At 45.1% G+C, this 23,225-nt stretch overlaps 1 protein-coding gene across 6 annotated transcripts in view; it reads right to left on the reverse strand.

Annotated features, from left to right (window-relative positions):
* SH3KBP1 (SH3 domain containing kinase binding protein 1) overlaps window positions 1-23,225 on the reverse strand; it is a 344,495-nt gene that overhangs the window by 87,590 nt on the left and 233,680 nt on the right. For all 6 annotated transcript variants that reach the window (XM_065900876.1, XM_065900878.1, XM_065900877.1 and 3 more), the window contains 2 exons: window positions 19,381-19,456; window positions 4,755-4,849 (listed from right to left, as the gene is read on the reverse strand). In XM_065900876.1, the coding sequence (XP_065756948.1) occupies window positions 4,755-4,849; window positions 19,381-19,456 (171 nt within the window). The remainder of the gene's footprint in view (window positions 1-4,754; window positions 4,850-19,380; window positions 19,457-23,225) is intronic.

Here is a 23,225-nt window from a genome sequence, read left to right on the forward strand (position 1 = left end):
GGTCCCGGACTCTTGCTGCCAGTGGCCCAGAAGGGTCCTGTGCTGGGAAGCTCTGGTCCTGCAGGAGCTATTACTATTTTTTTTCATGATTCAGATTTTTTTTTAAGTTTATTTTATTTTATTTATTTATTTTTGGCTACGTTGGGTCTTTGTTGTGGTGCGCGGGCTTCTCATTGCAGTAGCTTCTCTTGTTGCAGAGCACGGGCTCTAGGCACACGGGCTCAGTAGTTGTGGCTCGCAGGCTCTAGAGCACAGGCTCAGTAGTTGTGGCGCATGGGCTTAGTTGCTCCGCGGCATGTGGGATCTTCCGGCACCAGGGCTCGAACCCGTGTCCCCTCCACTGGCAGGCGGATTCTTAACCACTGCGCCACCAGGGAAGCCCGGAGCTATTACTATTAAGTTAAATGCTCAACCACTGTCTGGGAAAGGAGGGAGGAAAACACGTTGAGGGAGAGCTGGAGGAAGCTGGTGAGTTAGAATCAGTCCTAACTCTGCCCTCACAGCAGCAGGTCTAGCTCAGACATTTGGGGTCCCTGGTTTGATACATCCCTAAGAAAAGGCGAAATTCCTAGTTGGTATTTTTTCGTAGTGGTGACCGTCTACCTTTAGCTACTCCACTGGGTTCCCTCTTTCTTGAGAGGCGCATATATCGGTTTTCTCCCCCGAACATCAATGCTGTCCCCTTCTCCTTCCTTCCGACTCCACCACACCGTGACTTTAGTCAATAACATTACCTTTCTCTGTGTTTACCTTGATGTTGTCAAATAGGCTTTATAACCATGAAGAAAGGGGGTTTCTGTTTGCTTTGTAACCGGTCAAAGACACAGCCACTCAGGGGAGCCTTTTGATAAGAAATACCCGAAGATCTTTGTTTACAGAGGGGTCACGTGAGAAGCCCTTCCTCCAGGTTACCGGGGGCTGGGAGGAAAGGGCCATTGCTCTGAGGCCAGGAGGCTGTTGGCCGAGAGCAGGGACATCGTCCCTCTGCACAGCTGGGCTCGCTCTGCCCCAAGCGGCAGTGGTCAGGGCAAGGCGCATGCTTCACAGTAGAGCCTCGCCTGACCCCTTCTCCAGGGAGCTTCTCAGGTTGGAAGCGAGACCCAGAGGCTTCTGAACCCTTTCAACCACGCTCTGAGCACAAATCAGGAAGGCAGGGATGGGGGTGGCAGGAACACAGACGAAGGAGCTATTTTTATTTTTTTAAGGAGCTATTTTTGAGTGACTGGAAATAAAAGCTAAACACAGGTGTGTTCTGCACCCGTGGACATGTTCCCAAATCCACAAGAATTCTATTTTATAAATAAACTAAAAAAGAAACCATTCGGGTTGCCACATTTCATCCTAGTTTCCAGGGACACACACAAATAGTTCGGGCCTTTGTGCATTATTTCAGGAACCGAGGAGGGCGTCTAGGCACCCACTAAAGGTGTATGACTCATTTGCTAGAAAACTATATGAAGTGACAATCTAGGGCTAAAAATGAGGGCAACGTCTGCCCTATGACTCCTGCCACAGCTCATAGAAGCAGGGCAAAGGGAAACCACCTTAAATGATTATAAAATGAAACCACCACCAGAATTTGGGGTAAATCAAGAACGTCTACAGCAAAAGCCATCAAATTTAGAGAAGAGCTATTTCATCTCAACTCATAATACAATAAAGAGGCATATCAAAGTGCATATTAAACAAATTGTGGCGAAACTATTCACTCTGCAATATGAAAAGCACACAGTCATCTAAATGAACTTCTGGGCGATACCTAAACTCAGGGCAAGAGTAAGACTTTTCTATAAAGCAGGGTTTGACAGACTCAGATTCCGTCCTTCCCACCCTCAGCAGGCAAAATATTTATGGCATGTTTTCTTTCCAAATTCTTGCTGAAATCTCACCCACTGTGAATTCTTACCCACTGCAAATTCTTACCTATTTTAGGTATATATATTTTTTATCACTGTTACCTACTTGATATCACAGCATTCCAGCCCCAGCTATGAACTGGGCCCAGCCACAAGAGCCCCTGCATTCCCATTTCTGAGGGCAGAGAAAGAGCAGAGATGAACTGACAATTCCTAGGATTACAGGTACCAGTGATGGACCCCTCCCTGCGAGAGGCACTTATACACAGCATCTTAGTACCTCCTCACGGCTGCCCTGTGAGGTCGGCTTTAGGGTCTGTGGCCAGACCACGTGGCCGGATATCTAGCCCAATCTTACAATGAAGGAGAGAAAGTTACCAGAGCCCTTCGCTGGAACAGAGAGGTTACACGAGCAGAGGCTGTTATGGGATGATAAAAGGCAGGCGCTAGGGTGATAGGGATGCAGCAGGTGGAAGCTGGAGCTGGGGAAAGCATCCCTCCATTGGTCAGCCCAGGGCTCTCCTGTGGAGCATGCTCTGTGGAAGGTGCTGGAGAAAGGAGGAGGGATGAGGCCCTGGAGGTGCGGACCAGGGCCTGGCTCTGCCAGGGACAGAAGTGGCAGGGAGGCAGGAAGGCGGGACCCTCGGGGGCTGGCGCTGCTGGGCTTGGGGGCGGGGGCAGGGTGAGACCAGGAGGAGCAAGTGCCAAGATGGGCCACCCGGGCGCTCTGGCCTGAGCAGCACAATCGGTGTGCGAGCCCAGGGCAAGGGGCCAAGCGGACAGGGAGGGTGCCAAGTGCCCGCTTTGCGAGTGTAATCGTGATATCTGTGAGCTGCTTCACAGGTCCAAACTGCTTCTAAACACATTCAGCTGTGGGGCTGGGAAAATCAGATGCAACCCTCAGGACACTCCTGACAGCAGCCTTCCGTTCCTTTCTCCCTACTGTGTAGACAGGACCGGGAGAGAGTCCCTCTCTGACTAAATAAGCTCTTCAAGAAACTTCAATTCCTTTTATTGGACTGGACGTCAGCCTGGCAGGGAGGAATGAAATAATCAGAATGAACGTGTTCTCATCGTATATAATCAAATGACAAGGACTGGAATATAAGATGTTAAGGTAGAAATACATGTGTTCAGACAGGAGACCATCCGTGGTGGGCTTTTCTTTCCCCCAAACCTTAGTAAATGTTATTGTACATCCGGTTTTCAACTGAAAGGAGGGTGCTCCCCCAAACAAAAACAGGAAAATGAGCCCCCCCGCCATTACAAAGAGTGGCAGCTGTTTAATCCTCTGGTCGCTATGTCATCACGGGGAAAAGTGCTCTACCCCTTCCCCTGTGGTAGTAGAACCAAGCCTCTGTGCCAGTTATCAGAGTATTTTTATCATGCTTCACAGCCATTTCATGTATTTGGTTAAGGGTCTGATTTAAAATACGAAATGCACCGTGCCTAGGAAAGCATCCCGGAGGAGGCCCGCCCGCAGGACAAGGGGAAGGGTGGCAAAGAAAGAACCGCCTTGCGTCCTCAGCTGAAAAGCACGAGAAGGGCAGCGTTTCCCCTCCTCTGATTTCCGCCGGCCACATTCAACACCTACAGAGATGTACTGAAATAAGTTCATGGGAGAATATTTTACAGGTGAAAAGATGGATGAGTTCTGGGGCCATCAGCAAAGCAGGGAATAGTGTACTAGTCCAGAAAGTCACCCTAGCATTGTCCAGCACACCACTTTCGATGCAGAGGGTGAGAGCGCCAGGATTTCTCCCTAAAATAATCTGACCTTTGGCAATCTCCTTAACCTCTGGGGTCATGCATTCCCTGGCATCTATGGCTCAGGCTCTGAAAACACACAACCTCCATAGCCATTTCTTAAAGGTAACTGTCCTTGATTATAAGGTCATAAAGGGAAATCCTACCAATCACTTAAGGACACACTCGGGGCCGTGGGATGGGGGATGGGCAACACCATGGTCCCTTGCCTCTCAGTAACGGCCAGAGACAACAGGACCCAGGGCCTGCTTCCCACCTTAAGCCCCTGTTCTCTCTCCCCTTTCCCTGCACCCTCCACCCTGTCAATGCTGTCCAGCCCCGCATGAACACAGGCAGCCATGTGATCCCCCAGTCACGCCCGTGCTAAGAGAATTCCACATTGCTTGCCACTTACCTGGATACAAGACTAAAAGCACCTTATACATCCTAAAGACTGCTCAGCTTTTTGTCGTAGTCAACCATCACAAAAACCCTATACTTCAGAGAAAAGGCCATATATTCCAGGAATTACTTAAATAATGGATCTTTCAACCACCCACTTGGTGAGTACCGTTGCATGAAAGCATACACGGCACATGGTCCAGGCCCTGTTAAGCTGCGTCACTTCACACAGATGTAGCCTAAAATCACTGTCTGTAGTGATAATAAAATCATCCGAGCTTCTCAGCCCCAGCAAGACGGGCAAGACTCTCTCAGGTGCGCTACCTGTCGTTGATCTGTACAGTAAACATTCTTTAAGCCTTTTCTGCCTGTGATGTACGACTTCGCCTTTTGGAAGCCCCTCCTTGGACACCTCATGGCACAGAGCTTTGCAGCCAGGGCTGCTGTGGAGGGCGGGCTCTCTGACCAAGCAGGCCGTCTTCCACCTTCCGGGTTAGCCCTTCTGGGACAGGGCCATGCAAATCTGCAGCTGGCTCCAAGGCAAACGGAATCTACTGGAGTTTCAAGTTCATTCATTCACCTGGCTACATGTGGCTTAGCCTGATTGAGAGGAAAGACGTAAGATTCTTCCTTGGGAATGCAGGATCATGAAAATTAACTGCTTCAAGGGTTAAAATATAAGCGCGTACTATCCAGTCAACACCTCAAAGTGGTTCATAGCTTAGAAGGCAGGAGGGAACCTTTGTTTACCTTATTGATGAGAGTGACTATATCTCCTTCTTTGATTGTCAATTCATCGTCGTTCTGTGCCTCATATGGAAATATTACTTTGCAGTAATCCTTGGCTGTAAGAAGAAAAGAAAACACAACCCTTAAAATGCTTTATCTAATAAGCTGGTCCAGGAGGAGATGTTACATTAACTTCAGAGAAAAGCACGCTTAACAGAAAGAGCACAACTACTGTGTAAAGAAAGAAGGGTCACCCTCGGAAAACTATCCAAGATTGCTCATTTTTGGTTCACGCATATTTATTCTCATTTTTCCCTCAAAAATCATGTGACATCATGAAAGCAATTAACTGCTTTGCTTCTCTCAGGCAGAAAAGCAAAAAAGGTTTCCTTGGTCTCAGAAAATAAATGTGTATTTTTGAATACTCTTTATTTTACATACCTTTTTTTTTTTGTTGTTGTGGTACGCGGGCCCCTCACCGTTGTGGCCTCTCCCGTTGCGGAGCACAGGCTCCGGACGCGCAGGCTCAGCGGCCATGGCTCACGGGCCCAGCCGCTCCGCAGCATGTGGGATCCTCCCGGACCGGGGCACAAACCCATGTCCCCTGCATCGGCAGGCAGACTCTCAACCACTGTGCCACCAGGGAAGCCCTACATACCATTTTTTAAAAAGATATTCACCATGTATTTCTTCTTTAGGTCTTTTTTAAAAAAATTAATTTATTTTTATATTTATTTTTGGCTGTGTTGGGTCTTTGTTTCTGTGCGAGGGCTTTCTCTAGTTGCGGCAAGCGGGGGCCACTCTTCATTGCGGTGCACGGGCCTCTCACTATCGCGGCCTCTCTTGTTGCGGAGCACAGGCTTAAGACGCGCAGGCTCAGTAGTTGTGGCTCACGGGCCCAGCCGCTCTGTGGCATTTACATACCATTTTATATATTCTTCAGGTGAATGCATAAGTAGACATAATCTACAAAGAGCAAAAAACTTAAGTTTTGCCCTCACTGTCTTCCACACATCACTGAATCAGAAACAGGGTATCTGTATGTTACAAAGCTGACACGGCACTCAAAACAATGAGAAAGACTCCATTACGGTCCATCTTAAGAGACAGATGTCAATGGAGTTGTATGTGAACATGTGTCAACCACAAATGGCCAACAAATACTGACCAAATGCTCTTCGCACGCGTGTCGGGGGGAGAACTTTTCAAATATGTCCCATGGTCTCTCTGTGGGAACCTGCCTACTCAGGAACCTACGACTGTTCGTCAGCAAGGAAATGCACCAGCTTTCACCAAAGAGAGAAAAACACTAAGGCCACTCAAAAGCCACTCAAATATGCCCTGAATTATATGCTTTTGAAAGGCTACCTGATATTAAAACCTTCTCTATGTACACAAAGGCACCTGTTTAGAAGACACTGAAAACATCTGTAAGGTATTTGGGAAACTAAGACTTAGAGAATAGGTCTAATGACACAGGACAGAAGGTGGAAAGAAAAATTCAAGAGAATTAGTGTCTACCTGGACAGGTATTTATTAGTCCGCCTCAAAGTCAACAACCCTAATGGCTTTGAATGGCGTTAAATATTGCCCAACGATTAGGCCATTCCTGCAGACAGATTACAGCCTAGAGCCATATGCATAAGTATCAATTACAGTGTTCCTAGAATAATTTTTATCACTAGAATGTGGGATTCTTTTTATTATGGTTAATGTCACATCAATCAAAGAGTGATATATAAAATCAATGCAATAAAAAGTCTATAATACAGACACACTGTGGTCTAGCGTTGGGATATGACAGAGAACAGGGAGGGGAGGAGAGACGAAAGGGGAGAGGGAAAGAGAGGGACTTACTCTGTCCAATGCTTTTGCTTTCTGTCCAATGGCTTGAAGATATCAGTTACACCCCCTATCCTAGTGCTGGAAACCTTCTGTCTTAGGTACTCTGGGAAGCTGATGCCTTTTGCTCCTTAACTCATCCTAAGAGGCACTAGTTCTAAATCCCATCAGTACCAATCCGCCCATATATTCCTAAGCCCACATAGTTCCATCCCTCTTAAATTCGTTACAGCAAACCTCCCAAACTCTGAATTGGCCCAAATGTTCTAAAGGGAGGGAAAAAGTTAAGCATCTTTAAATTGGATAATGACAGCTCCTTACCGATTTTCCTACTGACTGTGCTAGTGAAATACGACTACCCAACCTCAAAACTTACAGCAACACTGAAATAAATACAGTATTATTGAAGAACTGCCCTGCAGAGTCCTGGCTTTAAGAATAATTTGTTGGATCAAAATCATGGAAACGTTTTACACAGAAGATAAGACATCCATGGCCAACAAAGAAGAGGAACAAGTCATGTTTTTATTCCTTTCCATCAAAAAAAGTCAATTACATAGAGAATGGACTTGAGGACGTGGGGAGGGGGAAGGGTAAGCTGGGACGAAGTGAGAGAGTGGCGTGGACATATATACACTACCAAATGTAAAACCGATAGCTAGTGGGAAGCAGCCGCACAGCACAGGGAGATCAGCTCGGTGCTTTGTGACCACCTAGAGGGGTGGGATAGGGAGGGTGGGAGGGAGGGAGACGCAAGAGGGAAGAGATATGGGGACATATGTATATGTATAACTGATTCACTTCGTTATGAAGCAGAAACTAACACACCATTGTAAAGCAATTATACTCCAATAAAGGTGTTTAAAAAAAAAAGTCAATTAAGTGTGGTAGACATTGTTGGTTAACTTCCCAGCCACCATTCCCCATTCCCTTCCCAGTTCATAGAATCCTAATTTGCTCAGGCATTGTACTCAGGAATAGGGAACACTCCACAGCCCTAGGGATGAGTCAAGTACGTCTAGGCAAATAATATTTTTTATAATCATTTTAAAAATTGAAGTATAGTTAATTTACAATGTTGTGGTAGTTTCAGGTAGACAGCAAAGCGATTCAGGTACACACGCGCGCACACACACACACTCGTTTTCAGATTCTTTTCCCATATAGGTTATTACAAGATATTGAACATAGCTCCCTGTGCTATGGAGTAGGCCCTTGTTGGTTATCTATGTTATATGTAGTAGGGTGTATATGTTAATCCCAAACTCCCAATTTATCTCCCCCACCCCCACCATCCCCTTTCACAACCATAAGTTTGTTTTCTATGTGTCTATTTCTGTTTTGTAAATAAGTTCATTTGTACCATTTTTTTAGATTCCACATATAAGTGATATCATATGATATTTGTCTTTGTCTCACCTACTTCACTTAATATGACAATCTCTAGGTCCATCCATGTTGCTGCAAATGGCATTATTTCATTTCTTTTATGGCTGAGTAATATTTCATTGTATATATGTGCCACATCTTCTTTATCCATTCCTCTGTCGATGGACATTTAGGTTGCTTCCATGTCTTGGCTATTGTAAAGAGTGCTGCTATGAACACTGGCGCACACATATCTTTTCGAATTAAGAGTTTTCTTCTGATATATGCCCAAGAGTGAGATTGCAGGATCATACGGTAACTCTATTTTTAGTGTTTTAAGGAACCCCCATACTGTTCTCCATAGTGGCTGTATCAATTTACATTCCCACCAACAGTGTAGGAGGGTTCCCTTTTCTCCACACCCTCTCCAGCATTTATTGTTTGTAGATTTTTTTGATGATGGCCATTCTGACTGGTGTGAGGTGATACCTCATTGTAGTTTTGATTTGCATTTCTCTAATAATTAGTGATATTGAGCATCTTTTCATGTGCCTGTTGGCCATCTGTATGTCTTCTTTGGAGAAATGGCAAATTTAGGTCTTCTTAGGCAAATAATGTTAATTTCTCTCCCCTTTGTTGGTGATTGGTTGAGGCGTGAGCATGTGATCCACTTCCAGCCAATGAGACCTGAGAGGAAATGTGCTGGGGGGGGGCAGTTAGATTTTGTTCCCAGATAAAAAAAGATACATGAGGAAAACAGTTGCCCCTGCCTTTTTGCTTTTAACACTGTTTCATCCTTGTTGGAAGATAGTACACAGTTTGGTGCTGTTGCAGCCACATTTCACCCATGAAAGGAAAGCCAAAAAAATCAAAGAGGAGGTGACCCTAAGCCCTGACATTGTTGAGATGTCTGTTGAATTAACCAACTTCAGGGCACCTGTCTCTGGATCTCCTGTTATCTGACTTAATATAACTCTGTTGCTTGTCATTACTTTGTGGTCAGGTAGGCATTTATCACTCAAAGCCGGCCTGACATGAAGGTTCCCTGACATGAAGGAACTCAGTAGAAGAAAGAGGACACTTCCAGTAACCTCCTCTGAAACACTTCACTATAATCTGCCTCCCCCACCAAATCTTCTTGCGACGTATCTTTGTCATTCCCTTTTCCCCCAACCCTTCCCTTGCTACCTTAAGACCTGGCCTCCTAGTAGGAGGTTCATAAATGACTATGGAATTGACTTGTAACCAACATAGAAAACATTTACAAGAAAGTACTAACATGCCTTTAAAATGTTTCACAGGGCCATTTTGTTTTATGCCCACAGTTTTCCTATAAGCTAAAGGAGGGTAGGTGTCCCTCTGTCTTTTTAAAAAAAACAGCTTTAATGATGTATGATTTATATACTATAAAATTCACATATTTTAGTTGTACAGTTTGAAGAGTTTTAATACATTTATATAGTTGTGTGGCCATCACCATAACCCAGTGTTAGAACACTTCCACCATGTAGCTCTGCTGTTTTATATGTGAGGCCTTAGACACAAAACTACCAATTTTAGATAAAAGGAGGAGATAAAGGTGCCAGTGGCTACCATCAACTACCTCTCTCTGCAAAGCAGGTTCCCATGCCATACCTCGCCCCTCTTTGTATCCCCAGAACCTGACACAGCTCCCACTCAATGTTTCTTGATCATTCTCTAGCAACACCTAAAAAGTAGAGGAAAATCTGTGGGAGAGCAAAGTAGGAAGAGAAGATTCTGGGCTAGAAGTCAGGAGAGTCAAGACTGGGTTTGGCCCCCCCGATCTTTCCCAAGCACACAACCTGAGGCAATCACACCATAGCTCTGGACCTCATGTCCTCACGTGTAAAAGTGAGGCCGGCCAAGGAGCGCCAACAGGAGAGTTTGGTTAACTTTAGCAGGACACTTTCAGCAAATTTAAACTTATTCCAGAGGTCCAGTATAAAACAACTAAAAACAGAGCTGTCTGGTTAAATTAGAGAGTGGGGCTGGTCCATCTCCCACCCAGGTCCCCAGAAACATCCCAGTGAAATGCTGGAGGCGTCAAGGAGCACACTGGGCTATACCTTCGTCCTCGCCGGCTCTGACAGTTCAGAGCTCTGGTCATGAGCACCGTAACTCAGAACACTCCTGACCAAATATGGCAACCCTTCGCCTCACATGTTAAGTTATTATGATATATTTGAAAATAAGAATTTGTTTTTACTTCTGAAGCATTCGGGCCCTAATTCAGCAGTATTGGAAAATAAGAACATTATGTTGGTTTGGATGTTCCAATGGTTTTAAGATACTCAAAAAAAAATTCAAATGCAAAAAACTTTATGAACTCTGAAAATACGATTTTAACTTTATAGTATATGGAACGAAGATGTTCCCCACTTTAATTCAAACATTTATTGAGTCACCACCATGAAAAAGATATTGTCAGTTCCTGGGCCTGTGATATACAGGTCAGTCCAACCACGCCCTCCCACCCTCGCACGGAAGTGACAACCTAGTGCCTGGAGAAAGGCGAGGGGAGAAGAACGACAGTAAGAAAAGACAAGTACACGAATAAGCATCAACTCACTATGACTGAATATTGTCATGGTGTTTCAGAGAAAGGCAAGACTGCATGCAGGAGAGAGATCACAAAAGAGGAGGCATTTGATATGTCTTGAAAGAAGAGTATAATTCCAAATCCTTTTTGAACGTGCGAAGATTATAAATTTTAAATGAATAGCAGACAGAGGTAGAGAGGAAAGGACTGAAGCTAATTTTTGGAGGCAGTCATTTTCCATCTATTCGTCAATTAGATGGATTTAATTAGTCCAAGATCAAACAGGAATGAATACACACAGACACATAAAGAAATAAAGGCACAATTTATCCAGTAATTAAGATGATTTTGCCTCTATTTTTTCTTTAGAAAGATTTAAAAATACTAATAAATTAGCGTAAGACTGAAACCTTAAGTCAGTTCTTAAGCTTTTTTGTCTTAGAGTCAGTCCCTTAAGAATCTGATAAAAAAGCAATGACTCTGTCTTTCCAGAAAAAGGAAAACAAAAACGTAGACACGTTCAAAGGTGCAGAGAAAATGTGGTGTACAAAATCAGATTCAGAACCCTGAATCTCTTGCCCAGTTCCCAATCAAGAGACCCTTACTAAGTGATGATTGGCATTCAAATTTTAAGATACACCAAGAAGTCCAGTCATAATTCACACCACCTCCAAAAAAAACACAAAAAAACAAAAAACCCATTATGTCAATCTCTAAATTTCTAGAAATTTACATGAGATTAAAAACAGATTGTTCACAGAATTGAAATCACATGACCACATCCGATGACACCCTTCAGCTGGCTTTATAATCTACTCATACAACAAACAAACAAACTTAAGAAAATACCCTCACCTTAAAAAAAAAAAAAGCAGAAGAAACAGAATAAACATATCAGCAAAGAGAACATATAAACACACACCAAGAAAATAACATTCAATTTAGAACAATTCTCTGGGCTCAATTTAGGACATGAAGATCAAAACCCCATGTGTCACAAAGTCTGGTAGGAAGCCTTCCAGAGCTTTCAGCAGGGATGGAAAGTACCAGGTCATGCCTGGAATTGAAAATTTTCTTTTCCTTTGGGACACCAGAACAAACACATCAAGCTCAGTGGTGTCTACTTTCACCAACATCAAAATCTGAAAATTCTTTCATGAAACTGACAAATATTATCAGAGACCCTACTGGTTCATAAGCCCTTATCCAGAAGCCCTGGGGACAGAATTTTTCAGATTTTAGAAAGGAAATACATTGCACATGCCATATAATATGTAACATCCCCAGCTGGAGTCTGGGGCTGCACCCAACCATCAAATACATTAAAATTTTGCAGCAAATGGATGATTCGTCACCCCGAGTGGGATAAATAAAGACTATACCTAAATGCTCATTAGTCCAGGACAAGTTTGCTCACCCAAGGGGTGATAAAACCTTTTGGTTTTCGGGAGCTTTTTGTATTTTGTAATTGCAGTAAGGGTGTTGACATCTATCATGTTCTGGGGAAAAGAGAATAAGTTAAATAAGACTAGTTATCTGGTTCCCAGGGAGCTTACAATCAAGGAGAGGAAATAAGGCATGTATACACAGAGCTCTGGACAAGGCAGCAGTGAGGAGAGAATGAGAGTGATGTGTTTGCCTTAAAGCCTCAGAGATTCCGAAATGGGGAAACTACTTCCCAAAGGAGAGACTCAGGGTCCCTTCTGGGAAGAGCAAAACGGCACTGGCCCCTGCCTGGACAATGTTCTAGGACTTTGACCAGAGGAGGAAGAGGAGGGGTGTTTCTCAACCATCCCCGATGACAAGAATGATGTAGGGCACCTGTTTCTTCTATGCCTGCCCAGATCCCTTCCCTAGGGATTCTGAGGTGGGACCAGGAATCCAGCAGCTCAACCAGCACCATGTCCCCCAACCCCGGGTGATTCTCATCAGCAGGGATGCTTAAGAAACACGAGTCTAGGTTAGTGGTCCTCATGCTTGAGTGGGCATTGGCATCAGGTGGAGGACGTGTACAAACAGAAACCCCAGGGTTTCCGATTCCATAGGGCTGGAGCAGGGCCTGGGGATTTGCATCTCTAACAAGTCCCCAGGGGATGCTGACGCTGCTGGTCTGGGGATCACACTGATCTAGCCATGGGTATTAGCAAAATGTCAATGCCAGGAAGGAACAAAACAACCGTGGGGACCTGGAGGGTGGGCCAGCGTGGCGGCAGTGCCGGGGCTGTCTGTGCTGTATGAGAGATTTAAGTGAGAAATGCAGTTCTGAGTCAGTCTGAGGATCCAGGGCTCGTGGGGAGGGGTGAGATGAATACATTTGTTCAATAAATATTAACTAAGCGTCCAGTGTGCGCCCGGCAGCAGAGATATAGGAGTGCCCTCCTGGGGCGTACGACAGTCTACACCAGTGGTGTGCAACTGCTGTGACTTGGCTTCCCAGGAGACACTGGCAATGCCTGGAGACATTTATGGTTGTCACAACCTGGGGGGAGGCAGTAATAAGTATAACTGACATCTAGCGGGTAGAGGCCAGGGAGCTGCTAAACATCCTACAATGGACACAGGACAGCACCCCAACAAAGAATGATCTGGTCCAAATGTTAATAGGGCCAATGTGGAGAAAGCCTGGTCTCTACCTAAACTCAGACAGGGAAACAAAACACAATGCATTCGTCACTACATTGTCAACTCCAGTCTTCACAAAACGCCTTCCTCCACAAGAAAGCTGACTGTGACCCCTCTGGTCTTGGATGTTGCTGGGAATATGACTTGCAAATTATTTCACAGCTATGAGTTATGCCACTTTCTATTCTCTCACTTTAAAAAGAGAAAACAATCTTTTTTTAAAGAAATCAAAATCTGACAAGCAAGGGAAGTCTTCCTGTTCTCTAGTATGGGGTAGATCATGGCTCGTCTCAATGGCACCTTCTCCTGCTCAGATGGGGAGAAGCACTGAGTCTTTGGAAGGAAGGAAATCCACCAGGATAGCAGAAAGGGAGCTCACTTTTTTCCTGCAAGCGGGCTGTATTTGAAATCCAGGTCATCTGCAGCATGGGTAGGCTGGGCACCCTCGCAGAAGGACCCCTCACTCTGAATCCAGACAGCAAGGTCTGTGCTGGGGGCACTCGATGAAAGGTGCATCCTAGGGACAGCGGGAACCTGAGACACCGAGCCTGGGGGCTTTAGTACATAACAGGTGCGGGAGGCGCTAAAGGGCTGAGTAGGAAACATGCTTCGTATTGGATGTGCCCAAATTCCCAGGTCTGAGGGTGAGTGAGCTTTGGAGAAGATAAGTGAGCAAAAAACACCTATCCTGGCAAAATAGATTAAAAGAGTTCCTAGGTAAGGCTGATAAAAATCCCAACATAAGGGAGTTGACCCTTTTTTCTCCTATTCAAACATGTGGTGACAAAGCAAAAATTAGCTCAGACTGAGAAAGTAAAAATCTGCAAATGTGGATACAAACGCAGATAGAGCCAGCTGCAAAATGAACCGGAAATAGCATTTCTCCCAAGCACACACACTATAGCTGGAAAGGGTCCTAACAACCCTTCTCTGAGCGACGACTGCTTTCTTGCTCTCTGAGAAAGTCTGTCCTCTAAGACCACAGACTATCAGAAACTTTGCTTTTTTATACTGTATTAGTAAGAATGAAATGTTTCACGCTTGGCTGAAAGAAACAAGTCACTGTGAAACAGAGAAGCCTTGAATCCCCACACAAGTGCAGGGCCTTATGTAAGGGGTTCTGGACACAGCCCTGCACGTCTGTCTTAACTTGGTGGTGGTCCAGCTCACAGAGAGACCCGATGTGGCCCGACTCACACAGCCCTGTTTTGCTTGGGGCCTATCAAAACACTGCTGCTTCGTTTACATTTCACTCACTTCCATTTCTCCTCCAAATCTGTAACTGCTCAGTTTTCTTTTGTTTGGTGCGATGCTCCACAGGTCCTCCTGGGCAGTCTCCTCGTTGCAATGAGCCCATAAACTTGACTTTGTCAGACTAGCCTAGTTTGTCCCTGGCGCTCTTGGGCTGACTGGCCTGGGACAGTGGCTACAAAGAACAAGGGTCTGTCAAGCCCCACAGAGCAACCACTGGCGACCCTCCAGAAATCTGAAATAAGCTCGAGGGTCAACAAATGTGTTCTTTTCTTCCCGGTGACTGTGAACTTGGGAAAGGAGACCCGTGGCTTCTACACTGCTTTTACAAGACTCTGTTAGATAGAGAGTCTGGTAAATTGAAACCATTTCTAATTCTCCATCTGCCCAACCACCACTGTTGCCAGTGCCCACTGAGTCCATGGCACTTTTCCGGACTGGATGGTGGGGATGTCAGGTAGAAGACACAGCCCCCTCCACGAGGGATCAATGATAGCCACAAGGCACTATGTGTCACCATCACAGGGGACAACTCCTAAGAAGCAAGTCAAGGGACAAAGTGATCAGAAAGGCGGTACAAGTGTCTGGTGATAACGTGAGGGGAGGTTAAACAGAGAAAGTTTAGCCCTTGCCCCCCAGCCACCATTTATTCAGAAGCCTGACCTGCCTTTGTACAAATTCTGTCAAGGACTATTTTTTCCCCAACCCACCTGCTCAACTGGTCCTCTGAATCTCTAAGACTGAACTGTTTGTTCAAGAAGATGCTAAATAATCATTTCTCTGGGCTATTTCTCTATCCCACCGAGGCCACAAATCATCTGCATCAACTGTAGTAAGAAAGAGGGGAACTCCAGATGTGGCGAGCTGGAAATACCTCAGAGCACTTCATTTATGAATATTTAAACAGTTTTCCTCTTGTTATGAAAATTACGGCAATCTGCTCCTCAGCCCACATTTCCGATGAATTTCAGTATCATAAAAGCTTCACTGGGGGAGGGGAGATGATGTTAGTTGTTTAAATAAATCCTGATCAGCTGAGTTTCACTTTCCCTCAGAAGATATCAATCCACACGAACATTTTTTGAATCATCATAACTTACTCGTGACGTGAGCTTGTATTTGAGCGCACTAAGGAGACAGCTATGTGGGAAGGGGCTTCTCTCCTCTGTACCGCTGGGCAAGTTTCGTTATGGGTGTGACTTCCATCCAGAAGGAAGGAGGCTGTGTTGTTCCCAAGCTCCGAGTCATTTCTAAAAGTGGGTCAGCACTCTCTGTCCTTCCACCTGAACTTGGGTGTTGCATCAAAATCCAGAAGCAGCGAAAGGTTCCAAATGGAAGGGGCTTTCTAGTGAACTAGGGTGCCTCGTGGAAATCGTGGGAGAACAATTACCCCAGAATTTGCTCTTTACAATGAAAGCCAGAGAGTGTGTGAGGCGTGAGATTAGACTGCAGCAATTCTTACTCTGGGTCCATGAAAACACATCTGTCAATAAATATCTCTCAAGTCTTCACTGACAGAGATAATTCTTCCCGACCTACCACCCGCTTACACACATATTTATATCCATGGCATCTTTGCCAAATGACATCTTCTCATATTCCTAACTCAGTCGTTCGCATCTTCCTTTTGTCTCTCCCATCGGCTGTTCAATTCTTTGAATGCAGAAAGCTTTCACTCTGAATTGTAAAGCTTTCGGAATTAAATCAGAGAGTGAAGATGCTGGGAGAAACCTGAGGGCTTCACTCTAGTACAACCCTCTGACTTCACAGACAAGGCAGACCACGAAGAGCACAAGGCCAGAGAAATAAAATTATTTGCCCAAGGTCACACAGCTAGCTAATAAGAGAGCTAGTCCTGGAATCTGTGCTTCCTAACTCTTAGCCAAAACACACCACCCAGCCCTGTAAAACCACTCTTTATTAACAACTCATCCCCGCTCTGTGATGCATCTAGAGATGGACGTAGTTAATAGATACTTGTAGGAGTGAAAAAGGCTTGGGCTAGACTCCCACATGCTCAAGGGAGCTGAGCGTGATGAACTGTGTTAAAATCCAGGCCCAGGAAGCCCATCTTAGATCCCAGAGTTACTTTCAAACTATGCTGTCCAATATGGTGGCCCCCTAGGCACATGTGGCTATTGGGCACTCAAAATGTGGCTAGGCCAAGTTGAGAGGTGGCATATGTGGAAAATACACGCTGGGTTGTGAAGACTCATATGAAAAGAGAATGAAAATATCTCATTTAATAATTTTATATGGGTTACATGTTGAAGGGATAATATTTTCGACATACCGAGTTAAATAAAATATATTTAAATTAAGTTCACCTGTTTCCTTCTTTTTTTTTAAACCTGTTTCTTTTCTGGCTACCAGAAAGTGTAAAATCTTGTATGTGGTTCACATAGTATTTCTACTGGCCAGCTCTGCTCTAAAACACCTTCCATCCACACCACCTAATCCTGCCAAAAAAGACTTGAGTCTCCTGCCTGCAGACATTACAGAGGGTAAAAAAAATATATCACGGATGTGCGCTTATCCTAAGGTCAGTTCTTGAGGCCAGAGGATTGATTAGTCACCTAAGCATGCCCTGCAGACTGTCCTGTTTTGTGCCACAACCTTACAAGTGACACTCAGGTACCCCCTGCTTAGTCTCCCCCCAGAGCCACTCACCGGTCACCCAAGGTACTATTTACTCTGCAGAGAGAGGAACAATCTATAGGGAATTTCTCTTTCACTTCTCTTGAAACTCTTTTCCATTAAAAAAATTTCTCTGTTTCTCAGATTATTATTTCCACAAACAAGAGTGAGGTTGGTGAAGGCCACTGGTTGTCACATGTCACGAGGACAGCCTGTCCCAGGGACTCCATTCCAGTTACGTTGGAGGTTTGATGCGTCTTTCCCTTCTCCTGCCCACCCCCCACTCCAGCCATCCCAGCAATCTTGCCTAGTAACCTGGATCATTTATAAACCTGTCAACAGCCAGAACTACAAAATGAGTAGTTCAATGGAAGGAAGGATAGGCTACTGTCCAACAACAGGAAATGTTATCAGAAGTGGTTTAACTGTGAATTCTTGAAAAAAAAATTTCAGGCCGCTTCAAGAATCTTGAAGGTTTTACTGTCTAAAGGTAGGTTTAAGCATGCAAAACCTACAACCCGCATGAGTAACTGCGGGGCCAGTTTGGCTTTGGGAACATCTAGAAGCTCAGAACCCTTCCTGAAGGGTGGGCCCTCGACCAGGAGCACCAAAGCACCTGGGAATTTGTTAGCAAAGCAAAATTTCAGGCCCCACCCCAGACCTGCTGACTCCGAAATTCTGGAGGTGAGGCCCAGCTCCCCAGGTGATTCTGGGACACACTCGAGTTTGAGAACTGCTGGATCAGAGCCTTAGACTGGTGCGCTTCCCCCCGTTAGCCACAGTCTGATTGTACCGTTAACAGACTGAAGGCATGCAACCTCATCCGAACCTTAAACATCAAGACAGAGCTCTAGCGGCTGCATCTATAACATCCATGAACGTATTTATCTAAGCCACCATTTTGGGCTTGGCAAGTCCCATAAATTCATTTTTTAATGCCTAAGGCAGTATCCCTTATTTGCTCTCAAAACTACCTGTTTTGCACTGCAAAAGGAGCTCCTGGTATATTTTTCTGCAACGAAAAGAATAAATCTATGCTTGCTCTTATATTAGTCATAATTACATTTGTATGATATATCTTCTCTCAACCTTTGGCTTTCCAAACTAGATTAGTAGTCTGTCCACATTATCCTCATAAGGAAATCTGAAGCTGGAAAAAAAAAGGTTAAAATCCCTAGAAGGAACTGAAGCACTTATTTATGACTAGAGCATGTTCAGAACGTTCCAATTATTGGAAGAATGACTAAAGGAATTGGAGAGTTGCCAGATTTAGCAAATACAAACACAGGATGCCCAGTTACATCTGAATTTCAGATAAACAGCCAATATTGCATGGGACATACTAAAAACAAAAAAAAATTATTCATTGTTTATCTGAAATTCAAATGTAAGTGGGCATTCTGTATTATCTGGCTACTCTCGAATGGGGAATACTGACCTGTGGGAAGCTTTGGGGGAGACAACTGTCCTCAAATACTTAAAGGACTGTTAGGAGAACAATGGGCTAATATCAATATAGACCCAGAGACTAGAACCCATGGGTAAAAATTACAGGAAGAGCATATCCGGCTCAACAGAAGAAAGACATTTGTAACTACAGGAATTCAAGTAGAGATGTGCTGAGGAGAGTAGCAGGAAAGTCATCATTTGGGAGTGTCTGTTGAGTGGTTAGGCTAAAAGATAAAGCCTCTTTGATTTGAAGGCCTATGAATCCCTAAATTGCTTGAGTTGCCATCGTCTAGAATCTTCCTGCCTCGTGAACTACGCAAACTGCTCTGGGTATACACAGATAAGCCCTGGCTCTGCAACGTGGGTGAGAAACAAATGGCAAGAAAGCATCCTGGACCTCCTTGGTGGCGCAGTGGTTAAGAACCCGCCTGCCAATGTAGGAGACACGGGTTCGAGCCCTGGACCGGGAAAATCCCACATGCCATGGAGCAACGAAGCCCATGCGCCACAATTACTGAGCCTGCGCTCTAGACCCCATGAGCCACAACTACTGAAGCCTGTGCACATAGAGCCCGTGCTCTGCAACAAGAGAAGCCACTGCAATGAGAAGCCCGCGCATCACAATGAAGAGTAGCCCCCGCTCGCTGCAACTAAAGAAAGCCCACGCGCAGCAACGCAGCCACAAATAAATAAATAAACAAACAAATAAATTAATTTTTTTAAAAAAGCATCTTGTTCCATCGAGGAACTTGTGCCCATCCTACTGGTAGAGCCTAATGAAACACATTGGTGTGCACTTTTTCCCCATGTGCTTTAAAAAAGCCATTAAGATTATGTAAGGATTTTTCAAAAGCGTTTCAATGATTATAAAATCCTTCACTGCTTTCAAACATAAAACAGATACACAAGGAAACTCACCCTTTGTCCTGCTGTCCATTTCTGTTTTTGACGAGTCTGGAGTTGCTGCAGTCGGAGGTAACTTCTTGCCAATAGTCTGAGGGGAAAAAAGATGATCTTTACTCATCAAGATGATTCTCTCCATCAAGCAAAGGAATAAAAAAGATCAAGATCATGATGACGAAATGCTCCCAACTGGTCCTAAAAGCCTCATACTTAAGTTTTGGTATTGCTCTCTGTATTGGCTGCCATTCTTCCATTAGGCCTGGACCTCAGTGACAGATAGGTGGGAAAACCAAGCTAAAAAGGCTTTGTCCTTGTAGGCACTCCATATCTCTTATTCCCATTCTTCCTTGGTTCTTTTTTTTTTTTTTGCAGTACGTGGGCCTCTCACCGTAGTGGCCTCTCCCATCGCGGAGCACAGGCTCTGGACGCGCAGGCTCAGCGGCCATGGCTTACAGGCCCAGCAGCTCCGCGGCATGTGGGATCTTCCCGGACCGGGGCACAAACCCGTGTCCCCTGCATCGGCAGGCGGACTCTCAACCACTGCGCCACCAGGGAAGCCCTCTTCCTTGGTTCTTATTAGAAGGTTGATTACTTTCAGCAGAGAAAACAGGGACATTTCCCCTCAGTTTATGAGAAGCTGACTCAAACTATGGCCCAGAGGAGGTGTTCAAAGTGTCTGCAGCTTGGAAGGAAGGGCAGGAAGAGGGAAGGCACAAAAAGACAGAAAGAAGGAAGGGATGGAAGGATAGAAGGCCAGAAGGACAGACAGATGATGGGCAGGTGGAAGGACAGGCAGAAGTCAGAGTGTCCAGGGCAACTGTGCCTTGTCGTGTCTCCTTCTAGCCATCTAAAAGCCAACTTGCTCCAAAGGTGGAACAAGCAGGGCCAGCAGCTCCCTTCCTTCCCACCAGCCTTTCAACCCTCCAGGGCTTTGAAAAAGGCCAATGCTGCAGACCCGAGGCAGCTATTTAGTAGTTAAAAAAAAAAGTCTGTTTTGAGTTCATTTTCTTCCTTTCATTCATAACTAATTCTATTATCATCCATTATTTATGAACCATCCACAGAAAAGACTGGATATTGTCTCTAACTAAAGATATTCCCCCAAACACAGGCAACTCAGCGGCTCAAAGCAACAAAAATGAAAAACGAGACGAGCAGCAAAATGATGGTTCCAAAGGTGAGGTCTGTCCCCCCTCCTGTCCTTGGACATCACGTTTGTGTGATGGTGATTAACGCCCGAGGAAAACGTCGACTGATACCAGGGAAACAGCTCTCAGAACCAAGCAGCTGCGTGAACCTCCCCAACAATGAGGAGTTTCCCCAGTGAGAATTTCGGCCACTGGGAAAACCAAACATATCTCCTCCTTGAACACATGAAGGGGAATGAACTGCATAATTGACATGCTGGCTCGGTGGAATTTTTCTTCAAATACGACTGATTCACCACAGTTTTTAATTTGAACAAGTTCTTCATGCTTCAAATGTTGAAACTAACATTAAATATGAATAAATCACAGAAAGAGTGTAAGATAAATCCAATCCTCAGCCCTTAGTGAATTTTTAAAAACATTTGTGACAGAAAGCCTTTACATTTTACACGGTGACATTTTTATTTAGTGCTGCAGGGCTTTCTATATTGGATAAAAAATGAAACCCCAAATACTATGCCGCTCCTCAACCGCCACTAAATACTCAAGCTAATAACACTGTGATTCCGAGGAAACATCAAGGAGGAAAGAAGCTTGTTGTTATCTGGCCATAAGGTCACATTTGATGAAAAACTGTTCTGAGAATCATCTTGAAAAATCAGGAATTGACAGTAAAAACAGATGCACTCAGTGTCATTCGCATTCCTGCTCACACTTCCAACAGCATCTCCATCACTCTCTTTGTTTTCCCCTTTTGTGGACCAGAATAAACCATCGCTGCTGTTAACACATTAGGAAGAAGAAAACAAAAACGATTCATCCTTTAGTTGTTGCTGACAGTAGAGAGAGGAAAATACAGCGGTAAGAACTATGTCCAATCCTGACTTTGCTTCCACTCCTGAAAAAAAAAATCAGACATCCGATGGTTTGGGCCTTAAGTCAGATGCCTTCCTTTAGAGAAACTTTCACAGGTTGTATATTGTTACGACACCCCCTTACTTGGTAACAAAAGGAAGTGTTGCCGTCCATCTCTGATGTCCTGGTTTACCAGTGCGTCCAAGCTAACAGACATCAAGAAAGGCCACCAGCTAAATATACTTACTTCTGAGCAGAAAGACATAAGAAAGCAAAGCTTACTCTATTATTTTTTTTCTTGCTATTTGAGAAAACACAGCGCACTGGTCTCTGCGTGGATCCCAGCATCGGGAGGTGGGGGTGAAGCTGATATTGCACTCTTCTTCTGGGGATGCTAGACCTTAACTCCTTCCTTCTTCCTCGTGGGCCTTGAGGAAGGTCTAGAGTAAGGCCAGTTCCTCCCTTCTCAGCCTGGTCTTCCAGGCGTCCCAGAGATGAGAGCTGTTCAGGTGTCTCTCTCTCCTCTAGGACCCAGACCCAGAGAAGTATGGTTCCCAGACCTGCGGCACTAGCCTCACCTGGGAACTTTGTTAGGAAGTCAAATTCCCAGGCCCCGTCCCAGCCTTTCTCAATCGGAAAGTCTGGGGATGGTGCCCAGCAGCTTCTGTCTGAACACACCCTCCAGGGGATCCTGGTGTACATTCAAGTTTGAGAACCACCAACCTAGATGTAGGAGGGATTCCATTAGCATTAACCAAATCCCTTTTCTGGGATTAACAACTCTGGCGCCTATTCTCATACCTGGACAAATTATAAAACATCTTTTTCACTCTTCTTCCTCTCTTCTCTACCTCCTTCCACTAAATGCCTTCCCCCTTCTCTATTCTCACTGGCATAAGAACTTGTCATCGCTACTGAATGAGTCGGTTCAGAGAGGCAATGAAGTTTAGTAGAGCAGACAATGTGACAATATCACTGAGGGAGAAGGAGGGGGGCAGAGGTGGCCATGAGACCCTTCACCGAAGGAGTACTGAAAGGATGAATGCATGGATGGATGGATGGACAGATGGATGAATGGATGGTAAAGACCGCTTTGAACCAAAAATGGAAGACTGTATCTAGCCTCTCTGGGCTCAGACTACCGCGAAGGCCAAGCGGGCAGATCCCCATGACGGGGTCGACCTTCAGGGACAGCCAAGCCCTGCGGCTCCTCTGTGGCGCTCCCCTTTACTGGCATTTGGGGCAGGACATTTCTTCACTGGAGAAGACTCTCACACACTAAAGGACAGTTAGCAACACTTTCTCCTGCTCACTAACAGCCTGTAGTGCTCCTTCCTCACTGCATCCACCCCAAACACCCCACCCCTTTCCAAACACCCCATTTGAGAAGCTCTATCCCTTGCCCTTCCTCTAAATATGAGAACAAAGACAAAGGTAGTGAATTACTGCGTTCTCACCAGGCTTCCAGCTTCCCGTACCTCTGAAAACATGTTTGATCCATTGGGCTAAATGTGAACAGAAACCCCAGCTTTTAAAGGGCACGCGTCATGACAGCAATGCCAAGTTCCAGTGCACACATAGGTCCCACATAGCTGAAGGTCAGCCACAGCGCAGGCCTACGTGGACGGACAAATTGGGAAATCACATCCATGCATCTCTCATCCACCTTGCAGGCAGTAAAGAAGGATGCTAGGCTTGCAGAGGCTATGGAAGAGCATTCGGGATCTCCACTTGTGGCTTCCTTGGCAGAGCTCAGAGTTCCTGCCTTCCTGGGTGTCAAAGAAGGTGTTATCCAGGACAAGCACGGGCCACACACTTAGGGGCTGTGTCGATGCTACTCAGGACACAGCTCTTTCA

Source organism: Phocoena phocoena, chromosome X (genome assembly GCF_963924675.1).
Source record: "Phocoena phocoena chromosome X, mPhoPho1.1, whole genome shotgun sequence".
NCBI lineage: Eukaryota > Metazoa > Chordata > Mammalia > Artiodactyla > Phocoenidae > Phocoena > Phocoena phocoena.